At 45.8% G+C, this 22,752-nt stretch overlaps 1 protein-coding gene across 1 annotated transcript in view; it reads right to left on the bottom strand.

Annotated features, from left to right (window-relative positions):
• Nucleotides 1-20,643, bottom strand: part of SLC25A48 (solute carrier family 25 member 48) — a 36,965-nt gene extending 16,322 nt beyond the window's left edge. The window contains exons 1-4 of the mRNA XM_075009781.1: nucleotides 20,598-20,643; nucleotides 16,625-16,668; nucleotides 11,192-11,263; nucleotides 8,769-9,021 (exon numbers count right to left, since the gene is read on the bottom strand). Of these exons, the coding sequence (XP_074865882.1) occupies nucleotides 8,769-9,021; nucleotides 11,192-11,263; nucleotides 16,625-16,668; nucleotides 20,598-20,643 (415 nt within the window). The remainder of the gene's footprint in view (nucleotides 1-8,768; nucleotides 9,022-11,191; nucleotides 11,264-16,624; nucleotides 16,669-20,597) is intronic.
• Between the last annotated feature and the right edge of the window lie 2,109 nt (nucleotides 20,644-22,752).

The following is a 22,752-nucleotide window of genomic DNA, read 5'->3' as shown; positions in this document are numbered from 1 at the left end:
TCCATCAGCCCCTGCCCCCCCCCCACCCCGCATGACAGTGCCATGCCCCATCCCCGGGCCAGGGGGGAGCGGAACCTCGAGGGGCCCCCGGGAGGAGGGGCTGGGACACCCCGCAGCAGCAGCATGTGATGGAGTGGGGGGAGTGCCAAAGGGAGACTCAGGCTACATATGAGCCACAAGAGCCGAATAGCTCCCAGGGCCAAAGGAGGATCCTGGGGCTACAGCTGGCAGGTGACACCTCTGCCCTGAACAAACAGGAGGGAGGAGCCGAGCTGGCTTGGAATTGGGGGGCGAGGGCGGGGGCCACAGGTAGAGGCTAGGGGAAGGGAGAGCTGGTAGGCAGCCAGCCTGAGGAGGGGGAAAGCTGCATCCCCGAGGGGCACCCCTTGGGGTCTTCTCCCCACGACGGGTTGGAAGGACTGTCTCTTCCGACAGCTGGTGCTGTCACTCCTGGCAGAAACTGGGCACCTGTGGCCTAAGAACCCTCTCCTGCTCTCAGACCCTGCGGGGTGAAGTGAGAGTCGCTCCCACCAGGGGACGGGGTGCAGGGCAGGGGGACCCCTGAACCCCATCCATCACAGCAGCATCTCCCGGGGACGGGGATGGGGAACCTGCAGCACAGGGCTGGGGGGACAAAGGCCACGGCTCGGGGCCCACACTAATGCCTGTCTCCATTCTTCTTCCCCCCCTCCTCTCCTGTGTCCTGCACCTGCACCATCAGAAGGACCGGAAGAGAGCGCCGGCGAGGCGTCAGTCGTCCCCATCGCTCCAGGGCAGCCCCTCGGCCGAGGACCGACCGGCCCCACGGCGGGCTAGACGGCGGACCCCGCGCCTCCAACCGCCGACGGCAACGGACCCCCAGCTGCTGGCCATCCACCGTCAGCAGCTGGAGGTCGCGGAGCAGCACCTCCAGCTGCAGGAGCGGGCGCTGGCCTGGCGCCAGGAGGCATGGGGGGCCTACATGGACACATTTAACCGCCTGGTGGACTACCTGGCCCCCCATGCCGCGCCGGCCGAAACATCGCCCGCCCTGCCTGCTCCTGCAGCCCCACCACCAGCTGCTCCGCCCGTCGCCGTCCCGTCCGCCATCGCGCCACCACCCACCGGCGAGGGCTGGAGCGCCGAGGGACCCCTGGAGCCACCTGACACTCGCCGGCCACCATACCTTCCGGTCCAGCCTGCTCCCACCCAGCCACAGACCAGGCTGCGAGCGCGGCGGGGCTCCCGGCCGGCCACGCCCAGTGCTGGGCTATAGGGGCAAGGGGCCTGGGACGTGGCCCCCCCCCCCGTATGTAGTTGGACCCTGTTTTTTTCGTCCCCCCATTTGCCCCGTCCCCCCCATGTAAATAGTCCTCCCCTTTATCCTCCCTGGTTTTCTTTTTATTATGGCAGACAGTTGTTTCTTTGTATTGTTTTATTTTTGTACATATTGCTTTTGTTGAACGTTTGTACCTAGTTTTCTGTTTGTGGTTCACATATATTTATTTACATCAAAAAAAAAAAAGTTTCGGAAAGAAAAAAAAAGTTTCAGAAAGAAAAAAAAAAATTTACGTTCAGCCACAAGTGCGTGCTGTCATTTGTCCAGGACAAGTGGCGGGGGGGGCGGTGGGGTGCTCCATGGTGTGGGTGTTGGGGCAGGAGTGTGGGGGAGGAAGGGGCGGGCAGTAGGGGGCCTGGGCAGAGTTCACCCCGCGGCCTGTTCGTCGAAGTGGGCCCGCAGGGCCTCCCGGACCCGGGTCCCCTCTGGGTCCACCTGCCGACTGGGGGCAGCAGGTGGCTGGACGTGTGCCCTGGCGGCCTCTGCAGCCCAGCCCTGGAAAAAGGTCTCCCCCTTGCTCTCGACCAAATTGTGCAGGCACAGGCACCCACAATCTGGGGGATGTTGTTGGGGCCCGCATCCAGGCGGGTCAGGAGACATCTCCAGCGTCCCTTCAGGTGGCCAAATGAGCGCTCCACCACCTGGCGCGCACGGTTCAGGCGCTCGTTGAAGCGCTCCTGGCTAGTGGAGAGATGGCCCGTGTAGGGGTGCATGAGCCACGGCCGGAGGGGGTAGGCCACATCTGCGATGACGCAGAAGGGCATGGTGGTGTCCCCCAGAGGGATCTCCCGCTGGGGTATGTAGGTCCCCGCCTCCAGCCGGCGGCACAGGCCCGAGTTCCGGAAAACCCGGGCGTCGTGGGTGCTGCCAGGCCAGCCCACGTAAATGTCCTGGAAACGTCCCCAGCTGTCCACCAAGGCCTGGAGGACGACAGAATGGTAGCCCTTTCGATTGAGGTATCGTCCTCCACTGTGATGCGGGGCGCAGATGGGGATGTGAGTCCCATCCAGAGCCCCGAAGCAGTTGGGGAAGTCCAGGGTGGCAAAGGCCGCGATGGTGGCATCTGGGTCCCCCAGCCTCACGAGCCTGTGCAGCAGCATGGCGTTGATGGCACGCCCAACCTGCAGAGAAAGCACATGGGACAGCACCAATGAGGGGTGAGCAGGGTGTGCGTGGCCCTGCCCTGCCCTGTCCTGCCCTGCTCTCCCCTCCCCTGCCCTCCCCCCGTGGGTTCGCTTACCTCCATGAAGACAGCCCCGACGGTGGCCTTGCCGACACCAAACTGCTGGCCCATGGATCGGTAGCTGTCCGGAGTGGCCAGCTTCCAGACAGCGATGCCGACCCGTTTCTCCACAGGGAGGGCACGCCGCATGGCAGTGTCCTGGTGCCTGAGTGCAGGGGTGAGCCACTGGCACAGCTCCAGGAATGTCTGCCGGGTCATCCTGAAGTTCCTGAGCCAGTGGTCGTCGTCCCACTCCCCAAGCACCAGCCGCTCCCACCAGTCGGTGCTGGTGGGGTAACTCCACAGCCGCCGGCGTGTGAGGCGGGGGGTGGAGCGGGGTGCTGCAGGGGTAGGGGTTGAGCCCTGCTGACCTGGGGGCATCTCCTCCCCTGGGGCAAGGAGGTGCTCAGCTGCCTCCCGCATGGCATGTGTCAGGGCAAGCCCTACTCCTGCCGGGAGGGCTGGGTGGACCTCTAGCTGCTGCTGCTGCTGCTGCTGCTGCTGGGGGTCCATGACTGCGGCGCCCGGGGTCTGTGTGCCTATGGCTCCTCAGACCGCGTGCTGTGCAGGCTGTGTGTGTCTGAGAGGGGCCCTTTAAGGGAGCAGCTAGCTGTTGCCCCAGAAGCGCTAGTCCGCCCGGTGACCCTGTCTGCAGCTGTGCCTGGCATCCCTATTTCGATGTGTGCTACTTGGCCGTGTAGATGTTCCCTCGCTGCGCCTATTTCGATGTTGGGCTGCGCAACGTTGAAGTTGAACATTGACGTTGCCGGCCCTGGAGGACGTGTAGACGCTATTCATCGAAATAGCCTATTTCGATGTCGCCACATCGAAATAGGCTACTTCGATGTAGGCTTCACGTGTAGACGTAGCCTTTGTGTGCTGACAACCCTTACAAGTAAGCTCTCCATCTTTCTGTTACAGTTTGCCTGCCCTTTCCAGCATAAATAGAAGCAATTCAAAAAACTACCCTAGAAATAAGCCAGTGTCCTTTGTATTTGTCTTCCCAAATCTCCTGTATTTGCAATGTCTCACATGCCAGCTGGCACCATCCTGGTGTAACTCCAGAGGCACTAAGACCACTGACAAAGGAGAGTAAAATCTCTGCTACTGGCTTGTACCTCAAGCGGTAGGGCATGATGGCTTTATCCTCTAAGGTTGCAGGTTCAGTCCTTCCTGTCAACAACCTCACACTGGAAACAGACAGAATCTAGTCCAATGTTTTTAGAAATGAACTAAGTAGTTATGGCATTCATAGCCAGTTATCTATGGTTTCATCATTTGCTGATATCTTTAGAATACTCTAGCAATGACTGGTCTCAGCACCTCTGCACCGTAAACCATTAAGTGGATTAGACATTCAGAGTATGTCTTGACGATGCATGGTCAGTCTTCTAGGGAATGCACACCACCCGTGTAGATGGGAACCTTCCGAAAAGACCCCACTGACTTCAAAAGCCTCTTCTTCCTAAAACCAAATAGGAAGAAGGGGCTTTAGAAGTCAGGGGGTCCTTTCAAAAGCCCCCCCGTCTACACAGGTGATGTGCAGTCCGAAAGCAGCGCTTTTGAACTGCATACAGCTGCTCTTATGCTAAGGAGGCACCGAATATTCACGTCACCACCTCATTAGCATCTTGCAAACTCCCTCATTAATTTGTCCCTTTCGAAAGGGAGGGGCCAGTGTAGACGCAGCCTACATGTTTGTACAGCAGCCAATAAAAATAGCCCCTCTAGTGGCTGCAGTGTAAGTCGCACATTCTGGCCTCCTTTAAATCTAGTTCCTTCTCAGGACCTAAGCAATAAAAAATTTCTTGTCTGCGATACTAGGATTTGTGGATGGTTGCTGGGACATTTCAATGCTACATTTCTGTACTTTGTTAAAACTAGAGAGCCCAATTCTCACTTACTAAATCTGGGGAAAAATGTGTACAAAACTTTTTTTCTTTACAAAAAAATGTTGTTTCAGATCAACTGAAACTATTCACAAATTTGGGCTGATTTTGGTGAATTATCCCAGGTTTGAGACAAAAAGAGCGATGTCAAATCCTTTCAACATTTCATTTCATTTTGGAATTTTCTTCTATCTTATTAAAATACTATAAAAACCTTAAAGTCAAAATTAAACTGTTTTCAACATGTTTGTTCAGTGAAATTTTGAAACATTTTCAAGATGACCCCAAAAGAATATTTTTAGGGAAGGGAAGTGGCCCATGGAACTGAAATACTGGTAATTTGCACAGGTTTATGACTTGTACTAAATCCCTTACATCACCCCAAAAGTGTGAAGGGATCTATGTGAGACCCTGCCTTAAATGATATTTTGGCAGAATATTCTGAATTACCTTTTATTTGCCTTTTCAGAACAGTCATGCAAAAATAATAGAGTGAAAGAGTCAGACGACACTCATAAAACGGCCTTGCACTGTCCCTGCTTTTTTTTCCAAAGTGAAATCATTCAGAATCTCGGTGGGAAAGAAGTTAATGGAAAGCCTCCAATGGACTTCAGATCAGGCCCTTAAACAATGTACAGGTTGTACGGGCCTGGTCTGGCATCCTCTGGACTTCAGTGGCCCTGAACAAGGAATTTTGCTGGACTGGGGAGATTAACGCCCCTGTCCCTGGCCACTCCCTCGCTGGCCCTCCACTTGCAGATCTACAGCCGTGGCTCTTACCACCGCAGCTGGCCCCTGGCCCCAGTCCCTCAGAGGGTTACTGGGGGAAGCGAATGCCCTAGTTCTGGTCCCCCACTGGGGCTGCTGGGGGAAACCAGTGTTCTAGCACTGGTCCCCTGGGGCGGGGGCTGTTGAGGGAAGCAGGCACTCCAACCCTGGTCCTCCACAGGGAGCTGCCAGGGGATGCCACCTCCAGCACAGCTTTGCTGCCTGCCCTGAGGGGCTGCCAGCTGGTTGCTGTCCCGCCCCAACTCTCTAGTCCAGAAACATCCCTCATCCTGCTGACCGAGGGATGTTGCTGGCTGAGAGAAAGCCGTTGGTTAGAGGTGCAACTTGTATTTCCACGGCAATCTTATTTCTCCTGATAAAAACATCAAATAGGACTTTCCCATTTACTCTAAAAATCTTCATTCAATTTTATCTGCACCTGCCTGCAGTGATGGAGACCTTCTGACCAATGAAGGACAGAAAAGAGGTGGAAATCATATTTACAAGTCACCCATAACCAGCAATGCTTGGACCTACTGCAAGTTGCACACGGCAGCTTTTCAGGATCAGGCACATCATTATCACCATTTTTGGGTTTGAGAACCCATTGAAGAAGATTTCTTTCCATATAGAGAAGAGGCGAGTGACTGATGTTTTGTTCCACATTGGAGAGGAAGGCCAGGCAAAAACATGCAGTTTGGCTGTACGCCACTGATGGGCAGTTGAGAGACTTTGCTTTTTCCTGAGAGAGAGAAGTCTGTTGACAGACAAATTCAACATTAATATTTTATGGTCATGATGACAAATTGGCCCAAGGTTCTGCTCTGAAAACTTTATGTAAGTTCTATATTATAGAATGGCACGAACAGCATGAGTCTGCATTAACAATCTACGGGTAAAGGGATCAAATCGGTCCAAGGCTTCAAAGAGCAGCCTGTCTTGAAATAAAAATACGGTTAAGCCAAAAGAATTACTAACAACTACAATCTGAAGCCGCAATGAGTCTAGGATCATCAGTCCTCAAGGCAGCAAGCAAATTTTACTCTCCACACCTCCCTCACGCAGGACGAACTCTGTCACTGCTATTCTTGCAAGCGGCAGGATTGAGCAATAAGAGTACAGTTGATTTTGATTCTAAATTGAACTATTTAGGTTTCTATAAGAGAAATTTTCTGCCATGCAGAGAAAAGTGGAATATCATTAAATTTAGTGGTGGTTAAAAATATTTCACTGGATAACTGCCAAATCCACTTTTTTAAAAAAATACCTAAATCAAGGAACTGAAAAATCTTGTTGTTGAAGTGCTGGTCCTAGGCTGTTAGGCAAAATGAGCAATCCCTCACCAACAAAAGTCAGTTTAATCAAAGACACTACCTACCCCTTTCTTGCCTCTCAAAGATCTTGCTAGCATTGTGATGGATTGTACATAACTTCATTGGGAATCTGACTCAAGAAAAGAGCCCAATGGATGTCAAGCACAATGGATGCCCATGGTGAAGAATCCCACCTTGAATTATAGATTCAATTAATCTGAATAAGCAGAAAAGGCTGAAAAAAACCTTTCTAATTTGATTTGATTGTAAGTGTGTTCATACTGGTTTTAAAATGCTCAGTGGCAGGACAGTAGGTCCATTAGCTGCAGCTGCTGGACATTTTGAAGCCCAGTCCTTCCACTGCAGGATAAGTGTAACATCCCTTTGGGCCAACAGGCAGGGAATTCTGGCACTAGAAATGAACTGAGATGTCAAACCCTATATCATGTATTTATTCTGTCTCTAAGGGTATGTGTACATGGCATGCTAATTCCAAAATAAACTATTCTGGAATAAATTATTTCAGTATAACACTGCTACACACAAAAATGCATTTCAAAATAGCACTTACTCATTATGGCTTATTTTGAAATAGGCACTATTCCTTGTGAAATGAAGTTTACCAATTTTAAAATAAGATGCCCACAATTTTGAATTTATTTAGAAATAGTGGTTGCATTATGTAGACGCTAGGATAGTTACTTTGAAATAACAGCTTTTATTTCTAAATAACTGTGCTGTGTAGACCTACCACAAGAAAGATGCTCTCCTACTGTCCCAAACAGGTGTTAGCTTTCCTGAGGTGCAGTGAGGAAAATGGACAAGGACAAACTAAATTTGTTAAAAATGTGAAGTCAGTTCCCTTCAGTTGTCCAAACTTCTAATGTAAAAAGGATTTCTGTGGTGATAATTCACTAGGATTTTAAGCAGTCAGATGTAATACCTCTCAATTTCATATATTTGTCTCCTTTGCAGACCATGTGCATTATCTTTATGAATGCTCAACTTTGGCCCAACACTGCTCCTATTGATGTTAATTCATCAGCGATTTCAGTGGTAGCAGAGTTAGGCCAACAACGAGTAATTCCAAAACTCCCACCTTGAACTGAATGAAAGATGAACTAAATAATGCAGTGGCAGGCTTGCTCTGGAGCTACTTTGTATGCATCCAACAAAATGGGTCTTCGTTCACAAAAGCTTCTGCTCCAAAAATCTGTTAATCTATAAGTTGCCACAGGACTTCTTATTATTTTTGTATTTTGCACTGACCTTTCATACAACGCTTCACTAGGGACAGAATTCTTTTATCCCGAGTGTTCTGTTTTCCTGTGGCCTAGATTCTAATCAATGTGATTGAAAATGGAGAGTTATTTTAATCCACTTGATAAGTGTTGTGTCTCTTCTTAACATTAATGGGAGTTATGTGAATACAAAGGGGGATTGAATAACCCCTAGCTTTCTGTCCCCAGAACGCTTGTGGATATCAGAGGCAGTTTGTTGCCTGGATCAAGGGATGATGGTACCCATAAACTAGACTCCACCTCACAGTCTCAGTTGCATTATATGATGTGTTCTAGAGGGAAAAATATAATCATTCTCAACAGTGTGGATTTTAATGATCAATGATGGGAGGATACTACCACGAGCCAAATATGGTAATCCATCAGCAGCTTTTATTCAGGAAAAATTGCAATTGAAGCTTGAGTAAAGATTGCTGGAGAGACTCATACTGTCAATATTCTGTTGCTCCACAAACAAAAGATCAGAAGATTACTGAAACAAAGATTGCCCTCTGCCTTAGGTGATGGTGCCTTTAGTGCATTGTCTAATCTGTGGCTGATCACCTCTCTTTCAAGGCCTGGGTGGTACAACCGATGCACACTAAAAGCTCTCTTTTTTATGAGAATCTCATGGTTTAACATTTAGTTTAGGGTCTGTGGGCCTCATTCTATCTTGCTGAGCACCTTGCATAGTCATTTACACTGGTTTAGAGTGGATGTAGAACACATCCATAAGTGTAAGGGCCTGACCCAAAGCCCACTGAAAGTCAATGGGAGTCTTTTTATTGGTTTCAATGGTCTTTTGATCAGGCTCTGGGGCACTGGAGAATTCTAATAGGTGGTGTTTTTCTAACGGGTGGTGTTTTGTCAATAAGCACAATGGATGTCAGATGGTGAAGAATCCAGCCTTGAATCATAGCTTCAATTAATATGAATGAGCAGAAAAGGCTGAAAAAAAAAAACCTTTTGCCTTCTTACCTTTAATAAACGACTGTGTCTGCATCTGTAGTCTTATCTTTATCAGGTCCACGGGACAGCCAATTCCTACCGAGACAACCCCTGCTACCATGCTGGCAACAATCAAGTCTGAGAGAGCTGGGGCATGGTTAGAATCTCCATAGCGCTGCTGGCTAATAAACCTTTGAGTGTTACTGAAGACACCAAATGTCACCGAGCTGTAGACAGCAATGCTGGCCAATGGGAAAGACATTCCTTTAAAGAATCCAGCAACCTAACAGTGAAATATAAACCAAGAGTTAAGGGAGTTGGATCAATCTGATTGTTTTTCCTACTTGGTCACACTGCAATAAACCTTAGAATTCCACTATACTTAACTTTGCATATCTTCAGCTCAGTTCTGTGGGAATTAGAACTCTGGGTAAGTAGTGTGGAAAACCAATCACTGAATCCTTCTCTTGTCATTTTTAACGTACATTTTCTTTGATCCTTTCATAGTGCTAATTGGCTGTGAAATGTGACATCCTAGGTAAGTTCTCAACCATTCTTTAACAATGGCATGTCAAACTAGATAGATAGATTTGATAGATAGAACCCAACATGGTTGTCAGGCCAAACATGCAAAAATTGAACAGCACACGTGTCTTGGAGCTGAGCAGTTGCACATTGTAGCTAAAACAATACACTTAAAAATGGAAGCAAATTTAGGACACAGAAATTACTTTAAGTGCTTTTCACACATTATGCTGCATAAGGAATATTTTCAATATAGCAGAAAGAGAAAAAAATATTATAAAAGGTCCAGATTCTCTCTTGGATTCATTCCATTGCAATCAAGAGACCAATTCCTACAGAGAAAATTGTGCCTGCAAAATTCCAAGGAAGAGGTACCACAGCTTGCAAAATGGTGAATGGGGAAACTCTATTGTGCACACAAGAAAGTCAATAATAATGATGATCTGTTAACTATGCTGTACACCATTAGTCCAGCATTATTGACCTTAATTAGTTTGCCCTCCCCATCCATTTATTGTCAAAAATTGTAGAGGTGGAAAAACTTGCTTATTTTACTGAGACCATATCCTGCCACATTCTTCAGTCCTCACTCAGGCATCACTCTCAGTAAAATGGACTGGACAGCACATTAAAGTTCAGCTATGTAACACCCAGAGCAACCTTGTTCCTAATAATCATTTGTCTTTTTGTTTAGGTTTGTCTGAGTGGGAAGCGCAGGATCAGATCATACCGATCACAAACCTCAATCTGTGCCATGCTTCTCAGCCAGCTACTCTACTGGTTTATACCCAGACCTTTCCACTCCTTCCCATATTTCTGCATAAAATCATGGGGACTCCATCACCACAGAATTTTCCCCCAATTCCCTTCAGCTGGCCTGGCTGGCTGTTCTAACAATGCAGAATCTGAACATGAGGGCAAAACAGCTCAGGGTTTGTCTACAGGGTAGAATAATGCACATGAGGGCGAGGTGGATTCTAACGCACATCAATGTGTTGCACAGGCACTGGCCCATGCCGACTCTACTGGCAGAAACTAGAAGTTTGCTATTGTGAATTAAGCCTAATATTGTTTGAAACCTGTGCCAGGGAACTTTGAGTGCAAGTCAGACAGGTTTGCGTGGGCCAGTGAATATGCAACATTAGAATTCATGCCTCCCTGAGGTAAGTTACCACACCTTGGCCGTGTCTACACGTGCCCCAAACTTCAAAATGGCCATGCAAATGGCCATTTCGAAGTTTACTAATGAAGTGCTGAAATGCATATTCAGCACCTCATTAGCATGCGGGCTGCCGCGGCGCTTCAAAATTCACATGGCCATTTCGAAGTTTGGGGCACGTGTAGACGTAGCCCTTGTGGGCAAGACTTCAGTTGATTAACAGCTGTGGAATTCTTAGTTGGCGCAACAAGACAAGAGTTTAGTTTGCTCCCACTAAAGTCCAGGGAAGCTTTGTGAGCCAGGTCAGTAGAAGCAAGACTGGGCATAAAGCCTTGGAAATGAGAGGGCATTTCATGGGTAACAGGCCACTTCTGCACTATCTGAATTCAGGCTGTAGGTGAGGCCTGTTTTTGAAAACGCTGTTCTGCCCTCCCACTCACAAACAAGTTTCATGCAACGTATGAATCTGCTGGAAGTCAGGGTTACCCTGGCAAAAATCATGTTCCAGAAACAAGAGGAGACTGAAAGTCATACATGCCTGCATTCGTGCCCGCTCAAAAGGGATCAAAAATCCATAGTCATTCACTTGAGAAGGAGAGTCTCTCTTGTAAGTCTGGGTTAGCTGGGGAAGAGGACAGGTGCTTGCAAGTCTTCACATAAGGACTTTGAACAACATCGCAGTGAACAGATGCTGTTTTGTAATCTCTTTGAATATCTTTTCCATTTTCTATGATGGCCTGTTATAATACAGCCAAACCAAGCTACTTACATTTTCATTTCGGTACACAGTAAGGATACAATTAAGCATATTTCCATATCCTTGTCCTGCTTGTAAGCGAGTCTGCAAAATGTATTTACAAAATGCAGTTAAAACAGTGTGTTTTCAGTTGAGGGAAAGGTCATACTATGGAAAAAATGCACATTTAGATTTGACAGCAAATTATGACCTTGCTCCTAGTTAAAATGGGACAGTAAAGAAAGACAAACAAGCAGCAGCCCAGCTTTCATGGAGCCATCGGCAGATCCAAAGAGAACCTCATAAATTCAGGGCTCTTTGCTTCATCCAGAGTCCATGATTGTCAAGTTGTTTTGAAATAAGGAAAGGCCTCTCAACCTAACCCAGAATAATTGGCATGTGTTTTATGCACAATAATAGCATTTGCAAATGATAGTATTAGCTACCAAGGAATGCAGTGGATTCGCTGTTGTCTGAAGTCTTTAAATCATCATTGGATAGCTTTCCAAAAGATAAACTCTATGTCAGCCAGAAACTGTTGCTTTTATGCAGGTATCACTGGCCAACATTCTGGCTTGTGTGTTATGCAGGAGGACAGACTATATCAAAATGATCTCTTCTGGCCTTACATTCCATTAATGTATTGAAAGTGGAAGCTTGAATGTGATTTTTAGTCACTGGGAAGTGTAGCAGGTAATTTATTCATTCTGCTTCTCCTTTAAATTACTAGATATACCTGAAAGACACCATGGCTATTATTACACTGATCTGAAAGTCCGGCAGCAGTATGCAAATAGGTGGTCTGAAAAATGCAAATAGACACTCATTTGCATATTCAGTCATGGGCAGATGCTGACATAGGCACAAAAAAAGCTGTGTAAACATGGTTGTGCTGGCGGACCTCCCCGCCCCACTTTGTCGGTAGCCTCTTATACCTGGAAAAAATCAGGCATAAGATTGTGCTGATAAAGGGGAGGTTTCACCAGCAGAACCATGTTTACACAGCTATTTTTGTGTGCCTGGCAGCGTCTGCCAGTGAGTGAATATGCAAATGAGTGACCATTTGCATTTTCAAGACTGTACATTTGCATACTGCTGATGGCAGTTGGGATGAGTGTAACCATAGCTCACTAGTACAGGAAAATTCATCCTCTCTGGCAAAGCCCAAATAAATAGGAGAAGCAAATACCTAAAACAATTATTTAAAAGAAACGTACATTTTCATCTGATTTTTCAAAAACCAAAAATTAATTAAGAACCAGAGTAACACTGGGGAAATCTTCTAGAACAGGTTGAATCATTCTAATCTAGCACCCTTGGGACCTTATCAGTACAGGATGAGAGAATCTGCCTGACAATGAGAGGTCAATATTGTCTAGCAGCATTACTAACACTTCCACTGCTTACTGAGCCCCTAGAAGACATTTTGGGGAAAACTACAGCTAAATAACAGCACAGAACACAGAGCCAGAACTGGTGGCTATAAACAAACTTCATGGGACTGCGGGAAACTTGGCCACACTCATGAGAAGTGATCATCCAGCTAATTAAAATCATGCTGGATTATGGATGTTGCTGAATGACAGAGTTACAGATTACAGAAGTTCGACCCGTACAACAAACATTAGGTTATGATTTCAAAAGGGCAGGAACAGAATTGCAAGTGTAAATATGTGTGTATAGCTGCATCCCTGATTTGTGCATCCAATTACCAATATGACATGAGCAAATTAAATATTTGCATGCATGTATGGCAAGATATGCACATGAATGGCTATTTGAATATCCCTGTTGCAGTCATGGTTACTGCTTTGGAGTCTTTCTTACACTGATTTGCAGCTATAACATAGGGTTTTCCACTTCATCTCCTTGGGTTTGTTTTCTTTTCATTTATATGTTAACCAGGTGCTTAAAGGCTAAAGTTAATACATTTGCAAGCAATAAAGGACATGCCACACCACTCTGTATTGCGAAGATTATTCTTTAATTAAACCATCCATTTTCATTTATGGCACAACAAGGATCTCAGACTTCAGTAGCCTTGTTACCTTCAAAATCAATGATATCTCTTAGATTTCTATATTCCAGGTGTACAGTATTGTGGCTCCTATCCCAGAGCCTGCAAATTCCCCTGTTGACCCTTATAGGAACTAGCAGTCACTCTAAAGTGCAAGAAATCTGCAGGAGAGGTAGAGTTTGAAACCTCAGTCATTCTACTAATATTTACTTCTAGAAAAAGGAGGGATAAAAGTATTTAGCCAGGCAAATGATGTTGCTCTGACTGACCCCAAGATCTGGGGATCCCATTGTCCCACATGCCCCACACCATTGTTGCACATGCATTTGAACACAGATCAGCCAGACTTGAAAATCAGGGTGATCATCCTTGTATGCTTAAAGTGCAGAAGTGCTTTTATACACACTAGTGGTTCACTATGATGCATGAAAATAAAGAATCCTATTTTCACTTAGAGGACTTTTACCTGCATGGCCAGTGTGTGAAACTGGCTCACAATATAAGAATGAAGCATGTAAATTACTGTCTGAATAAAAAAAAATTGTTAAAGCATTCCTCAAAAGCTGGCATTTTGTCTGGCTTGGGTAATTGCAATGACATGTGAATACAACATTCAATATTCTTCTCTCCCCAGGAGTGCACCAGGAAAACACTGCAGAAATAGCAGTTAAATCTTATGCGGCGTTGAAGCTGACTATGGTTCAAAATTACACAGCTGTCACGCCCTTGAAGAAGCTGGATTAGTGTGTTCTACTGCTACAGTGCACGTGGTGGTTTATTGGAAATGAAAGTCACCTAAAAATGACAAAAGCTATGGTCATGAAAAATTAGCCGAGGCAAGGAAAAGCAACTAGTGACAAAGAGAAGCAACACAAGTGAGAGAAATAGAGAATGCCCCAGCAAATTTCTAAAGAAAGTTTCCTCTTTCAAAGACATGAAACCATTATTTAGAACAAGGGTGAGCAACCCCCCAGCACGGGTGCCAAGAGTGGCACACAAGCAGATTTTCATCAGCAAATGAGGCGGGAGCTCAGTCCTGCCCCTCAACCTCCATGCTGCCAGGAGCTTGCTCAAAGCCATGCTGCCTGCGGATTAACAAAAGACCAGCTAATGCTACCAACCACCAGCTACGTGGTAAAGCTCTGCATCTTAATATGTTTATTAATGAAGTTGTTATAAGTAGAACTATCAGTGACTTTAAAATGTATCACCTGCACTCAGACTGTACATAGAGGTCAAAAGATCAAATTTCAGGACTCCGCCTCAGAAAGGTTGCTGATCCCATTTAGAATAAACAAAGTGAACAGATCAAAACAGGATAACCACTAATGTGAAGGTGCATGTGCAGGCCTCTCCTGACACAAGCAGATGTATTCTTTATTCTCTGGTTTAATTCGTGGAACCAGGTTTGGGCTTGGAGAAGACCCAAAAACTAGACTCCCATGCAAAAGCTGAGACTAGCACCACTGTCTAAATACTACGGTAGGTGGTTCGGGTGTATAAAAGGTAAAATGAAAGATGCATAATGAAAGGCAACTGAAGCTGAGAACTTTTATAGACATGACTTCCTAATGTAAAAGGAAAAATGTTGCCTAGATTTTAGGGAAGGGAAAGGAACTGCTGAATCAAGTTTTTGGTTGGTTGACATTGTTTCTGATGAAGTGGGTCTCTGTCCACAAAAGCTTATGCTGCACAATATCTGTTCATCTGTAAGGTGCCACAGGACTTCTCATTGTTTTTGAGGATAGAGACAAAAACAGCTACTCCTCTGATAGCTGGTTGGTTTGTTGAGAATTGTGATCTTGTAACAGATTATATATGAAATAATGCAAGTATTTATCCATGTTTCTTATTTCCCATTAACAGGAAATCTTCATTCCTTATTCCACTAAAAGCTATGTTCATCAATGAACACTGTTCAGATGCTCACTTTCTAGCTCAGTATTTGTTCGACTTCCTCCTCCTCCAATTTGGAAAAGTAATAAAGCCGCCTGCTTGGTATTCCCAAACAATATCCAGAACGAAATGTAACAGAGGTGTCAGCTTGACAATTGTCTTTAGAAGCATCGAAAGGATACACTACTTGTTACTTGGCAGTTCCTGAACAAACACGCTTCCAAAAATATCCATTGTACATACTCAGCACTGAACATTGACTTCCCAGGGTCATTTGTAAAGGTATTGGCAAGGTTTCTGCAGTAATCAGTAATCAGCACCATGCTTCCCTCCTGTCTGCTGTAAAGAAACCCTAGTACCTCAAGCAACAATGATCCTCTGTCTGATGATATCTAATGTCTTCAAAAAAACAAGATCATCTCTCCTGGAGAAAAACCACATGGATTATAAAATAAGATTTTCAAACCCTTGTTCCTGTTTATTTAATTACAATGTGTCAAACAAATCTCATAGCTGGCTTTAAAAAGAACAAGGAAGTATAACAAAATGTGCCCACATGTGGCACAGGCCTAGACACAATCCCCCCAGACAGCTGTGGAGAAACCATGATGGAACTTTTGATGAATTTGGTTCAGAATCTTTGTGGCCTGATCATCTCTACTGCAGATCCATGATGTTTCTACTAGCTATTAGACCTTGCACTCTTATACAAGCGTAATGACCTCCATTAGGGACCATCACGTAGGCTGGAACCTGGCTGCACACACAGGCCTCTTCCACTTCGGTTGAAGGAGTAAATCCAATAGCTAGCAGCAGAAACCGATAATTATCTCCTCGAGGCTGCCCACAGAGGGGGATGTACAACACACTTTGCCAGTGGAGCAGGAGAGGGAGTGGTGTGTTCCACTAAAGCTTCACCAACTAGAAAAAAATGCTAATGCTTCCCAATAGTTGTGTTTTCCACTCAGCCAGCTTTGTGTTAAAGACTATTCTGCCTTGTCTACACTACAGTGTTTGGGCCTGTTAAAAACATCTTCCAATATCTCACGTATATCAATCTTAATCAGAAAAAAAAAAAAAGCTGATTTCCCATCTAGGCAAAAGCTCCGAGTATTGTTAGCTATATTTGTACTCTGTCCTTATAGAAGTGCCAACCAGAGGAAAACCTTTTAAAAATACGTCTTCAGCAAAGACAAATTCAGCTTGCCCTTTGTCCTTTGTCAACGCAACTATTGCAAAGGTGCAGACCTTTTCAGTAAGCTGAACAACAGAAAACGGGTCATTTTCACTTTCAGTTTTGATCCTTTCCAGGGAATTCATCTTACAATCATATTTTCATTTCTTACTTTTGAAAGGCCTTTCAATAATTTTTCTGCACTGTAATCAGAGTTGAGTGAAAAAAGAAAAATACAAAGAGAACTGTCTGTCATTAAATGTGGATATATTTTTTCTTCAGAGGCTAAAATTGGCCCTCAGCAGGAAACTAGTGTTGCTCTGTGCAGGGATGAATCTCACTATCTGTGTAAGTGAAAGCATAGCTTAAAATATTTTACCTTAACAGTGTCCAGAGGATGCCCCACAATTACACTTGCAGCTCCTGGGGATTAAAATAAGGTAATTAGACAAAACACCTTTGGCTGAGTTGACTAAAAGGAATTATTTTTGTAACATTTACCCAATGACACTGAAGTCAGTGCTCTGTTGCACATGTTCTTTCCTCAGCCAGTCAGAGCACTTGCCATTACTCTGATCCATACCTAACTGATGAAAATTCACTCATCCATTAGAACCATGCAAACTGAGGACACATCTTGAAGCAATGGTTTCAGTTACAAAGCAGATACAGAGAGACACTCTGGATTCCCTTTGCAAGAGGGAAGCAAGTTCTGCCCCAGATCCACAAATGCCAACCCAGAGAGGTGGGAAGTGAGATCACTTAACATGAAAAGGGCATTATACATGATTTTCAGATGATATTGCAGGCCAGGGGCTGAATGAGACCATGTCGCGGCACTGTGTAGCTACCCCATGCACTGTTTGCAGCTTGGAGGATGGATTTTTTGTATATTCAAACCCTGAACTTTTCCACATTATTTTCTCTTAACCAGGCTTTGTGCATGTGTAATTGAGTCTGCATTCGAAATCTGTCATTCAATGGCGTCTGCTGACTGGCACAAGGGGGGTCTAGCCTAGTGATCAGAACCTGTGTCAAGCTGCATGGCCGGATCAGCTGCCAGGCCTAGCAGTCAGAGCAGATGCCGGTAACCGACGACCTGGCTCAGAACTGGAATCTGTAGTTGGAGGCTGGAGCCAAGAGTAAGCTGAAAGTCAGCCACTAGACACTGGAGCTGAGGGTCAAGGCAGGCATGGTAGTCAGATGGAGGAGCCATGGCTCAAACCAGAAGGCAGGTCAAGCCATAATCAGAAACCAGAGGCAAGGCTCAACCCAGAGGCTAGGAATTGGATACAAGGGACAAGACAGAGTCAGTACATAAGAACACAAGAATGGCCATACTGGGTCAGATCAAAAGTCCATCTAGTCTAGTATCTTGTCTTCTAACAGAGGCCAATGCCTGTTGTCCCAGAGGGAGTGAATAGAATAGGTAATCACCAAAGCAATCCTCCTGACATGCGTTTCCAACCTCTTACAAACAGAGGCTAGGGAACACCATTCCTACCTGGCCTGGCTAATACCCATTGATACACCTCATCTCCACGAATTTAGCTAGCTCTTTTCTGAACCCTGTTCAAGTCCTGGTCTTCACAACCTCCTCTGGCCAGGCTTCCGCAGGCCTACAATGTGCTGTGTGAGGAAGAGCTTCCTTTTGTTAGTTTTAAATCTTCTGCCCATTAATTTCATTTGGTGACTCCTAGTTCTTTTGTTATGGGAACAAGTAAATAACTTTTCCTTATTCACTTTTTACACACAAGTAATGATTTTACAGAACTCTGTCATATCCCGCCCTTAGTCTCCTTTTTTCTAAGCTGTAAAGTCCCAGTCTTTATAAGCTCCATCTGGCACCTGTTCCAAACTCCTAATCATTTTTTTTGCCTTTTTCTGAACCTTTTCCAATGCCAAGACATCTTTTTTAGAGATAAGGTGACCCCATCTGTACGCAGTATTCAAGATGTGGGTATACCATGGATTTATAGAAAGGCAAAAAGATATTCTCTGTCTTATTCTCTATCCCTTTTTCCATGATTCCTAGCATTGTCTGTTTTTTAACTGCTGCAGCACATTGAGCGGATGTCTTCAGAGAACTATCCACATTCACTTCCAGATCCCTCTCGGGTGGTTACAGCTAAATTGGTCCCTGTTTATATGTAGAGTTGGGATTATAGGAGAGTAGTCAAAAGCCAAAGCCACAAATGAAGCAGGGGGTCAGGAACTGGTGCAACAAGGGCAGCTGGCAAGGAGGGGTCCAAAGCCAGGGCAGGACGAAAGCCAGCCTGGACGAAGGCAGCAGTCTCAGGAACAAGGCCACATAGCAGCAGGCACATTGGTGAACATGAGCACTAAGCAGCCAGTCAGCGCTCACGGCTGGTTTACAAGTGGCCTTGCTGGCCCCAGCAGCCAATCAGATGGCCTGGCCAATGGTGGCTGGGACAATTGGGCAGCCTGTTGTAGGCCAACAGTCCTAAGCAGAGTTCCTGGAGACTAGCTCTGCTGCAGGCCCTCGTTCCTGACAAATGGCTTCACAGTTAATTGTCTGCTTTGTTAGTAGTCAGAATACTAGACGTTACTCCGCTCTGGGAAGTGGTCTGCCCCCAGCAATGATCCTGCAATGTCCATGAGAAAGGTTTCCATTATGGCCCACTCAAAGGAGAAAAAGAGGTAGGAGGAGAGAAGCAAGGCGACGGCTAGGGAATAAGAATCTTTTAAAAAGTGTTCCAGAACCTTTGCTCAGGATCACATGAACTTGATTTTGTGATTGTGCATGAAAACTGCACATCCAACTGACAAATCTGATCCCCAACTTGCTAGCTGGTTACATGGTTCTCCTGCACTATATGTAGGCGTGAATTTGCAGTAACAGACGGGCAAAATAGTCAAAATACATCAGCAAAGATGAGTCGGCCTTCTTAGGTTTTGGAAATCAAGCCTCACCTTTTCTCATGGCAATTTGGCAAAGATTCTTTCCTCCTGCATAAATGAAGACATTGGTCTGGTCTTGGAAATATTTAACTACTTAGTGATCTCACACCCTGGTGTGGCACTAACACAAAACCTTCATGAGCTCTGTATGGAGACTAAAAATCCAACACAGTAGCACTTTTTGTAATGGTAGCCACCCGCTCTGAGTAAAAAATTCCTCCTCTGTCCTGTTGTGTTGTCCACCTGCCAGCTGCCCTCCAGTCCAGCAGTAGCTGTATTTTTGTGGTGCTCTTTGGGGTCTTTCTAAAGAAAAGGAACTCTCTATGGCTACATCTACATGACAGTGATCTTTTGAAAGAAGTCCTTCTGCAAGATCTGTTCCAAAAGAAATTCTTTGGAAAGAGTGAGTCCACATAGGAAAAAGTGGCTCAAATGAGTGATCTGCGCTTTCAAAAGAGCATCCACACCACCCCCACTCTTTCCAAAGAATGTGTCAGGAATCAAAAAATCAGGCACCATGAGGACTGCTCTTTCTTAAAAAAGAGCCCATAGAGCATCTGCACATTTTCTTTCCAAAGTAGGGACACTTCCCAAAGTGGGAATGAAAAAGCGCTTTCGAAAGGAGTTCTGTGTTCTTTCGATTTACTTTTGAAAGAACACTTTGTGTGTGTAGACGCTACGCTGGATATTTTGAAAGAGCCCCTTCTTTTGAAAACTATTTCGAAATAACTTGCTAGTGTCGACGTGGCTTGTGTGTGAAAGATATGTCTGCAGGACCTTCTTCCTTCCCTTTGTAATAGAGATGGTGCCCAGTTCCCAGAAGGCCAAAATTAATCCAGTACTTTCAGAAAACTGCCTGATCAATAATTCCAGTCTGATAGTGAAAGCTCTCTTGGTAATAATCTTCTATCCTTAACAGGACTACCCACTCAGAACAGATCTGTGCCTTTCATAAAAGGGTGTGGATTTATAGAGCTGCCTGATTGGCTTGAGCTGTTTAAATTTGAGGCTGTACGCATGGAGATATGAACTCAATAGGCAAACACTAGACTGCCTTTATAAAACCATCATCTTCTGTGTTGGGTTACAATATCATTTTACAGATTTCTCTGCAAGAGGCATTCAGCTTTATAGGTCATGCACTTACTTCAGGAATGTGTAATGTATAGATGACACCATAAAGTGACATCCCACATCTCATTGCATATTGGTAGCCTTAGAACAAACAGAAAAAAAACCCATGTAATATTCTATAACTGCTTGATTGAAACAATCCTCTCTATGAATACAAACACTGCCATGAATAAATGCCCACAATGTGATAAATGGATCCATCAATATTATACATTTTTTTAAAATGTCCATTCACTTACCTATTTTTATATCATTCCTTTGATACGGTCCCAAAACTTCCTACCAGTGTTACTTACCTCCTATCCAACCTGCTACAAAATCTTCTAATTGAAGATTGCCCATGTTTTAAAACTGCTGGACAATTCCTATTCAAATCCTTTGCAATTCACATTCTATTTCTTCTGCATGTGCTGCTGAGGACTGCTTGAATGTGTCTCTTGTTGTGCAGAAAAGTGAATCCAACTCCACCACATGTCCCAAAGTGATTGTAGCAAGAGTTTGTTTCTTTTACATGTTTTAACAGTCTTAAAAACATAACAACTCTGACTCTAACCTCTCACACAGCCTGTCTCAAAGTACCTCCAAAGCCCACTGTGACATCATTTCCCCAAACCTTAAAGGCACAGTACAATGAGAGTACTGGGAATTCCTTATTTATTTTTAAGGGACAAATGGGGAAGTTTACTGATTTAGCACAAATCATGCATTTATTCCAGGTTAAATTGTTTTGTGTTCTAATTGTTCCCTTTGAAACAAAATATCAATAAGAGGGATTTTATGTGACTGGCAATAATAATTGTTGATATTTGCATTTGAAAAGGTGGGGTTTTTGTAGTCTTCATTTTTTTAAATTAATTAATATAAAATGTCAGGTACAGCATGCATGGATTTGAGCAATCATGTGAAGTATAAGTTGATGACCAGATACACACTCCAGTCATGATACAATAACAACAATACCTAGTTTTTATATAGTGTTTTTACCAGTGGATCTGAAAGGAAAGTCAGTGTTATTGTTCCCATTTTGCAGATGGGAAAATTGAGGCATGGAGCTCTGCCCAGACCAATCCATAAATCAGCAGTGGAACTGAGATGAGACTGAGTCAAGAATGAAAGTCTCCTCAATCTCAGTCCACTACACTATCCACTAGACCACACTGCCCCTTTTTGCCGGCGGGGGGGGGAAGAGGGGCTATACAACAGCATTCACAGGTGTATCCATCGTTGCTTGGGTCTCTAACCAAACACTTTTTTTTAAATAAATGAAAAATTTATGTGCAATCATTATGATAAAAATGAAGGTTGGAATGAGGGTTTGGTGTGCAGAAGGGCAGGGGTGGGTGGCTTAGGGCAATGGTTTGAGAGGTGGTGGGAAGCTCAGGGCAGAGGTAGGGATGCAGAAGTCAGGGCAGAAGTTTCAGGACAGAGGCCGGGGAGGTGCAGGGGCAGGGCTTATTGGGGCATCTGTGGTGGCGAGGGTGGTGCTGCTCCAACAGTGGTTCTGCCCAGCAACTGAGGCAGAATTCCCCAGCCATTGGCTCCACTTCCTAGCCTTGGGGGCTACCTCCAGCCTCCATCAGCCCCTTTCATCCTGCAGCCTGTTTGTGTGGTGGGGTTGCTCCCGTGGCTAGTCAGGCTCTGGGGACTATGCCTGGCTTCGAGCAGCCCCTTACGGCCTGCAGGCTGTCTGGTGGGGTGGGGCAAGTTCTAGAGTCAGCCCTCCCTTGAGAACCCTTCTCTGACCTGCAGGTCCTTGGCAGGGCCAGGCTCTGGGGTGGAGGATGGGGGGATGTCTGTCCCCTCCACTGGTCCTCTGTGGTCTGCAGGCTCTCTGTGAGGGGAGTGAGGCTCCAGGGGTGCTCTCTCCTTCAGTGGCTCCTTTCCACAGCCTAAGGGCTGTTTGGGGAGGGGCCAGGCTCCAAGGACTGCCCCCTCCTCAAACGGGCTCCCATGGCTCTCTGAGGGGAACCAGGCTTCAGGGCTGTCCCCCATTCAGTTCCCCCGGCAACCTGCAGGCTCTGAGGGGGCACTGTGGGGCTGCCCCCCTTCAGCTGTCCCCAACATCCTGCTGGATGTCAGGGGGAGCAGGCTCTAGGAGCTATCCCACACACCACTCAGGGGAGCTGCCCCCCTTTAGCTGTCTACCATGGCCTGCAGGCTGTGTAGAGGTGGAAGTCAGGCTCCAGAAGGCTGCTTCCCCTTCAGCTGCCTCCCCAACAGCCTGTAGGATGTCTGCGGGCAGGCTCTGGGGGCTGCACCCCTTCCAGCATTTCCTCCCCACATGGCCTGCAGGTTCTGCACACGAGTGAGGAGCAGGTTCTGGGTTTGGGGCAGAGAACTACATGACCAGCCTGATGATAGGCTAGATGGCAGAGCCCCAAACTTACTAGCCTTTCTCCCTCAGTGGCCACTCTCCATATCACGTCCCCTCTGTTTCCATGTTATGGAACA

The sequence above is a fragment of the Carettochelys insculpta genome, chromosome 15 (genome assembly GCF_033958435.1).
Source record: "Carettochelys insculpta isolate YL-2023 chromosome 15, ASM3395843v1, whole genome shotgun sequence".
NCBI lineage: Eukaryota > Metazoa > Chordata > Testudines > Carettochelyidae > Carettochelys > Carettochelys insculpta.
This window is presented reverse-complemented; position numbering and strand designations above follow the sequence as displayed.